Consider the following 6,819-nt stretch of genomic DNA (forward strand, 5'->3'; position numbering starts at 1 on the left):
GCTGACCCGAATGGGGGGCAGAGCAGTGAGAAGGGTGGAGCCAGGCTCAGAATTAAAGTCCCGCTCTGCTTCTCCCATCCGTTGTGAGCTGGGACAAGTCATTCAGCCTCTCTGTGGGTCACACCCGCCTCCACAGAGCTTGGATCTACCAGTACAGTAGTATCTACCTGTACATTCACTGGGAGGATTAAAGCAGTGAAAACATGTAAAGTTCTTGAGTAACTGACCCACAGAAAGGACACAATAAAATTATCTATCATTATTATTATTAAATAACAAGGATGACAAGTGGAGAACATGGGCTTCTCCCCACTGTCACAGACACTGACACAAGGAGGGCATCTTTACTACCTGGTAAAACCAGTCAGTGTTGACCAGACAACATTGGGGAGGGGGTGTCACCATGTCCTCTGCCACTCCTGCAGCTGAGTGAGCAGTCCAGGAGGGTCTCATGGATGGGGTGCAGCCAGCAGTCCCACAGGGTCAGGTAGGCAGTGGGGAGGGACGATGGACAGGGGTCCAACAGGCCTCTCCAGCCCTTTTCGCTTAAGATTGGAATTGCTGGGCATTGCTCTGGAGAAGAAAGGTCCTGACATCCTTGAGACGAGGACGCAGGGGAAATGCACGGGCACCATGTTGAGAATCGTCTGGAGGCTCATGAGCTCCAGATCCCCACACCTTGGGCGTTCCTCTCAGCAGATGCCCGGACAGGGCTCTCTGACCCACAGTCCCGGAGGCAACTCTCAAGGGCAAGCAAGCAAGACCTCAGCCCACGGGGCGCATCCCTGTGCCCTACTTACCATGTCCCTGGGCGGACACCACATCAATGGCATCTGGCTGCAGTGCTGGACAAAGTCATAAAAAGTATCCAGTTTTCCCTGAAAAGCAGATGTGGTTGTGAGGAAGCTACAGGCACAGACGCTGCATCCAGATTGGTGGTGTCCCCTCTGTCTCCCATGGCTTCCCAGGGCTGTGTCTCCACAAACGCTGAGACAGCACTGCAGCCATCACCTGGGGCAGGGGGCTTAAAAGCCTTCTGTGTTTGTTGGGAGCTCGTCACTGTGGGTCACAGATTGTTTTGGGTTCTGGAACAAATCGGTACTTTTGGGGTAGGAGGAGAAGTCGGGGCTACTTTTGAAAAAAGTGTCAAAGTTTGGAGGAGACATGCAGTAGCCAAGGAGAAGTCCTCAAGGAGAAAGGTGAGGGGGGCACGGAGACTGGGCAGGAGCTTGAAGAAGAGGGAAGAGGGCCTGTTTTTGGGGGGCTCAGAGGGAGAAGGCAGGGAAAAGTCCCAGTCCCTGCTCAGGGGGAAGGGTCCTGAAACAGGGGAAAGAGAGAGATGAGGAAACCAAAGAACCGGTGAAAACATGGACGTGGTGTGGGCGGAAGGTGGGGCCGGGCCTGAGGCAGGAACGAGCCCCTGGCAGGTGCTTCCTCCCTCTCTGGAAGGTGAGCTCTGGCTTGTCCGTGCCCTCACACTGACTCTCAGGGGAGATGCGGGGCCCGCCCTCCGGCTGCCATTTGAAGCTCCCAGGAGGACCAATGGATCCCACAGTGACAGAGGCAGGACCAGGGGGAGGAGGGCAAAGCTGAACCCAGAGATGGTGGGGTCTTCCTTCCTCAGACCCACCACCTGGGACCCTGTTCGTCCCTGTCATCTCTCAGCCCCCTGCCAGCTGGGGTCTCAGTCACATGGGGGAGGGAAGTGACTCTCCCTCCTCCATGTGGCCCTTGTCACCTCATCTCAGGGGCCTCAAGGACAATGCAGTGAGCTCTCTCCCTCCCTCACTGAGCAGACAGGAGCCATAGGCACTCCCGGGTAGTTTAATGCTGGTAAGATCTTGGCTCAGAAGTTTCTTTTCTTTTTAATTTTTTTTCCCCCTGACTGGTGTGTGTCTGTTTGTCATTATATGTTTTCAGTCATCCAGTCACTGGCCAGTGAAACCCAGGAGATTGCCAGAGCTGATGACAACCTCTGTGAGAATCAGGAATTGGCTGGCTGTGAGTCAGCCCCCAACATCCAGAATCCTGGGCCCATCCCAAGGCGAGGTCCCTGGTGCTGGGACTGCCTGGAGGCAGGGGGCACCTGAGCCTTCAGCTCTTTGTCCTCCCCTGGGCCATAGGGTCGGGAGGGTCTCTGGTTGTTCTCTGTCACCGAGAGGTGGGAGACCAGAGCCCATAAAGCTCATCTCCATCCAAGCCAGGTGTTTTAGGCCCAAGTCTGTGTGCATTGAGCTGGCTCCCCCTCCTCCAAACCTCCAGCCTTGAGGGGCTCATCCCTCCCTTCCTAAGGGTGCTTGTCACCTCCATCTGTTTTATCCTTTCTTCTTGGCACCCACAGCAGGAGACAATCACCCTGGTCTGTACAGGGCATGGCTTCTAGAAAGAGAAAAAAATTGCAGTCTTTCTTGTCTGGCAGCTCCTGGGTGCAGACATATGACATCTGTTGCCTGGGCTCCTGTCAAGTACTGGCCAGTCAGCCAATGTTTGTTGGAGAATCAAGGACAAATGAGCAGCACCCGGCACATAAGAGAGTGGCCTCCATGTGAAAAACACGCCAACTCCTTTGGGTTTACAAAGATGGCTCTTCTCCAAACATCAACAAACTCTATCCTGTCCCCTTGGTTCCTGGCAGCTACTCTTGTAGGAAAAGCTGGGTGTGAGGCTGTGCCATGTGACGGAGGCTGGCAGGGGTGCCGACATTAGCAAGTGACAGGGCTGTATTCACCCAACTCTGGCAGATCCAGCCTCCCCAGGCCACACTGCAGCCAGTGTAGACGTCAGCCTGGGCAGTGACCCTGTTTCCCACCAGATCTCAGACCCAGGTCCTCCTGCCTCGACGTGGCACCCCTACTCTAACTACTACTTATGGGCCCTGGGTTGGGCCCCTACCCCGGGTCAGCGCCAGCCTCCTTACCTGACCCTTGGTCCCTGTGCTCACCTGAGCTGTGCCTCCCTCAAAGCTCAATGCCCGGTAAGAGTCCCTCCTCCCTCCTCAGCTCCCCAGTCCCTAAAGGCCAACCCTGTCACGACCCTCATCCTGACATGAGCCAGGGATGAAGACCAAGGAAATGGAGCCCAGTATACATCAGAGCCTGGGGAGGGGGACCAGGTCCCTGAAACCTGAGGATCCTTTTCCAAATGCTTGCAGCAGTCTTGGGAAGGATCAGTCTACAAAGAGTCTTTTGGGAATTGAGAAAAAGCCCATTTATATCAGGAGGGATCATAGCTGTTCCTGAAATAGGCTACCCCATCTTTCTGATTCAGTGATAAAGGCCCTGGTTCAGGCTGTCTTCGGAGGTGGGGAACCGTGTTGTCCGGGTGACATTTTGCGAGTCTCAGGTCCTCTCTGGGGTCCCTCCCTGCCCTCTGTCACCCTCTTCTTTCTGCCACCTCTCTCTGCCCTGGTAGGTGGGAGCTGGAGGGGCGGGGGAGGGCATCTCCCCATACATGTCAGAGGGCCTCTCTCTGCAGGTCAGTGTGTGCATCAAGTATGCTGACAACATCACAATGAAACACACCACTTACTTTTTCTGGTTTCTGGGCTGGTGGTGCCTCCTTCACGATCTAGGATGTTAAAGAGACATAAACACTGGCTGGAACGGGCATGGAAGGCTCTCGCTCAGCTATGCAGACAGGAGAGGACCCTGCTCGGCAGCAGTAAGGGATCAAACATGGACTTTGGGGTGTCAACCTAGGTCCCTCCCTGAGCCTCAGGCTCCTCAGTCATCAAAGGGGAATCGGTACCTCCGTGGAGGGTCAAGGGGGAGACAGGCAGACTAAGGCCCCTGGTCCCTGGTAGAGTTTTCAGCCGCAGCCCTGACATCATATGAAGACAAGAGAACACTCCCCACACCCCTCCTCCTCTCCCCTTCCCTCCCTCCCCCTGCAGCCCGCCCTGCCTCCCAGTCCTCAGGGATGACAGTCCACCGCCCTCTCCCCCACCTGGCTTTCTCTCCTCACTTCTCGCCCTTTGCAGAAATCTGACCTGCTGGCTTCTATGGTGCCTTGCTTGTCCTTTCTCAGCTCTGCTTGTTCCTCGTCTTCACCCACCTCTGGCCTGTGTCCTTGCAAACCCAGCTGGCCAGCGCCTCTGCCTTCCCTCCCACCCAGGGCCAGTCTCTCTCCTTTATCATTATCAGGGCACCTGCCACACCCTCTGAAGGTGACATTTACCCTCAATGCCCCCCAGCTACCAATACCAGACCAGACATCAGATGGTGAGCTCCTGTGGGCAAGGGTAGTGGCTGCTTCATTTCTGCCCCTCTGTGCCCAGCACGGGGCCCTGCACATCCTGGTGGCTTAGTGATGACTGATGAAGGAATGACGGAAGGCACCAGAGATGGACAGGGATCCATGCTGTTTTCAAAGGCACAGCTGCCCCTGGGGTTAACATCCTCCTGGCCAGCATCCTTCTCCCTCTGGACCATCAGTGCACTTGCAGACCCCTCTTTGTCCCCAACAGCAGAGACTCCTGGGGCCTTGGTCTACCTGAGTCCTTCAGAAGTCTGACTGCTGTGGGGCAGCCCTGGTCTCAGGAGGCCTGGGGTCCTTTTGCCCCAGGGGCTGGGACAGTCCATAGGCCACCTCCCTGTAAAGGTGAAAGCATGAAGCAGGTGGCCCCCTAGAAGCCCAGGCTGTGTCTATGCCCGGGATGGGAGGACAGAATCTGTGCCTTGTTTGCTAGTGTGAGGACCCCAGAGCTGATGGAACCTGGCCACAGGCAGGATCATGGGGCAGGCATGGGGCTGATCCCTCAGGGGTCGGTGAGGGCTGGATGCAGGCTGTGCGGGCAGGGGTCACTCACCCTCTTGCAGCAGCAGAAGCAGACAAGCAGCAACGGTATCACGACCAGGGACGGGATGAGTGTAGGGTACAAGAGAGGATTGTTGGGAACTGGGCTCTGGGTGACAACTGTAGTCACTGTCGTTGTTGTGACAACTGTAGTCACTGTGGTTGTTGTGACAACTGTAGTCACTGTGGTTGTGGCAACAGTTGTCACGGTAGTTGTCATGGTGACAGTGGTAGGCACTGTGGTCTTCATTGTCATCGTTGTTGTCGTCGTCCTTGTTGTCATCCTCCTGGTCCTGACAGTGGTAGGCACTGTGGTCTTCATTGTCATCGTTGTCGTCCTCCTGGTCCTGACAGTGGTAGGCACTGTGGTCTTCATTGTCATCGTTGTCGTCCTCCTGGTCCTGACAGTGGTAGGCACTGTGGTCTTCATTGTCATCGTTGTTGTCGTCGTCCTTGTTGTCGTCCTCCTGGTCCTGACAGTGGTAGGCACTGTGGTCTTCGTTGTCATCGTTGTCGTCCTCCTGGTCCTGACAGTGGTAGGCACTGTGGTCTTCATTGTCATCGTTGTTGTCGTCGTCCTTGTTGTCGTCCTCCTGGTCCTGACAGTGGTAGGCACTGTGGTCTTCGTTGTCATCGTTGTCGTCCTCCTGGTCCTGACAGTGGTAGGCACTGTGTTCTTCATTGTCATCGTTGTTGTCGTTGTCATCGTTGTCGTCCTCCTGGGCCTGACAGTGGTAGGCACTGTGGTCTTCATTGTCATCGTTGTTGTCGTTGTCCTTGTTGTCGTCCTCCTGGTCCTGAGAGTGGTAGGCACTGTGGTCTTCGTTGTCATCGTTGTTGTCGTTGTCCTTGTTGTCGTCCTCCTGGGCCTGACAGTGGTAGGCACTGTGGTCTTCGTTGTCCTTGTTGTCGTCCTCCTGGTCCTGACAGTGGTAGGCACTGTGGTCTTCGTTGTCATCGTTGTCGTCCTCCTGGTCCTGACAGTGGTAGGCACTGTGGTCACTCTGGTTGTAGTTGGGACAGCTGGGGGCTCCACAGTCTCATGCTGTACAGGGCACACATGCCAATGTCCTGGGGTTGGACTGGGTGATCTCTTCCCGTGAACCCAATATCCACTTCCCACACCAGACCTCACAGTTCCCCTTCTCCTCAGGTTGCCTCATCCAGAGGGATCACAGTGGGGAGAGGAGATCATGGCTGGTACCCAGAGAGCCACTGTGGAGCCCTGGGCCACAGACCCCAGCACTGGCCCTGTTCCGAGACTCTCCCCAGGGCCCTGTCAAGGAAGCCCAGTCCTCCAAGGAGTGACAACCCTGCCCTCACTGCCTGCCTTGGCTGAGAGCACAGGGGTTTTGTAAGGACCACAAAATGCTACGACACACAGATTGGTGAGGGAGGGGCTTCAGGGCCCCAGAGAGGTGTGGGTGCAAGAGCAGAGGCAGGACACCCTGCTCACCTCCCCATAGCCTCCCTCCCCTACTTCCCTGCTCTGCAACCTCGGGCCAAGCTACTCCTTCTCTCGGAGGCTCTGTCTGCACATCTGGAGTGAGTAAGTGAGCGGGCACTTGAGAGCGTTAGAGAGCGGCTGTAGAAAGCCCACGCACAGGCCAGGTCCACGTGGGGGATTAAGGAACGGGCTCTGTTCTCCTCTTGTTGTGCATAACCAAGGGCACGTGTGCTGCATCTGTGGACCCGTGCTGCCCAGCCCTTCCCTACATCAAGCCTCTGCTTGAGAGAAGCAGGGGGGGAAGGGGGCAGAGAGAACCTGTGCCCAGGAAACAGCGAGGCTGAAAGGAGAGGCCGAGTGGGGCTGAGGGTGACCCTGTGCTGGGCCCGGAGTCACGGGCGGCTCCCGAGTTCTCAATGTGCCTGTGGACGGGGGCCATCCGGTGGCGGGACTGCTGCTGGGAAATGTGGAGGTTAATCTCGGGTCCGGAGGCGTTGTGCAGGGACCAGCGGAGACAGACACACAGGGGATCGTCACGCTGCGGGAACCCTCACCAGCTGGGACTGGACACAAGGGCG

At 56.4% G+C, this 6,819-nt stretch overlaps 1 protein-coding gene across 1 annotated transcript in view; it reads right to left on the reverse strand.

The window, feature by feature from the left end:
- Positions 1-4,799: 4,799 nt before the first annotated feature.
- The window catches only part of LOC149747262 (uncharacterized), an 80,585-nt gene continuing 78,565 nt past the window's right edge, over positions 4,800-6,819 (reverse strand). Inside the window, exon 9 of the mRNA XM_089897348.1 lies at positions 4,800-5,824. Within this exon, the coding sequence (XP_089753474.1) occupies positions 4,800-5,824 (1,025 nt within the window). The remainder of the gene's footprint in view (positions 5,825-6,819) is intronic.

Source organism: Delphinapterus leucas, chromosome 16 (assembly GCF_059928025.1).
Source record: "Delphinapterus leucas isolate spDelLeu-1000000601 "Yukka" chromosome 16, BTC_Dleu_Yukka2, whole genome shotgun sequence".
Classification (NCBI taxonomy): Eukaryota; Metazoa; Chordata; class Mammalia; order Artiodactyla; family Monodontidae; genus Delphinapterus; species Delphinapterus leucas.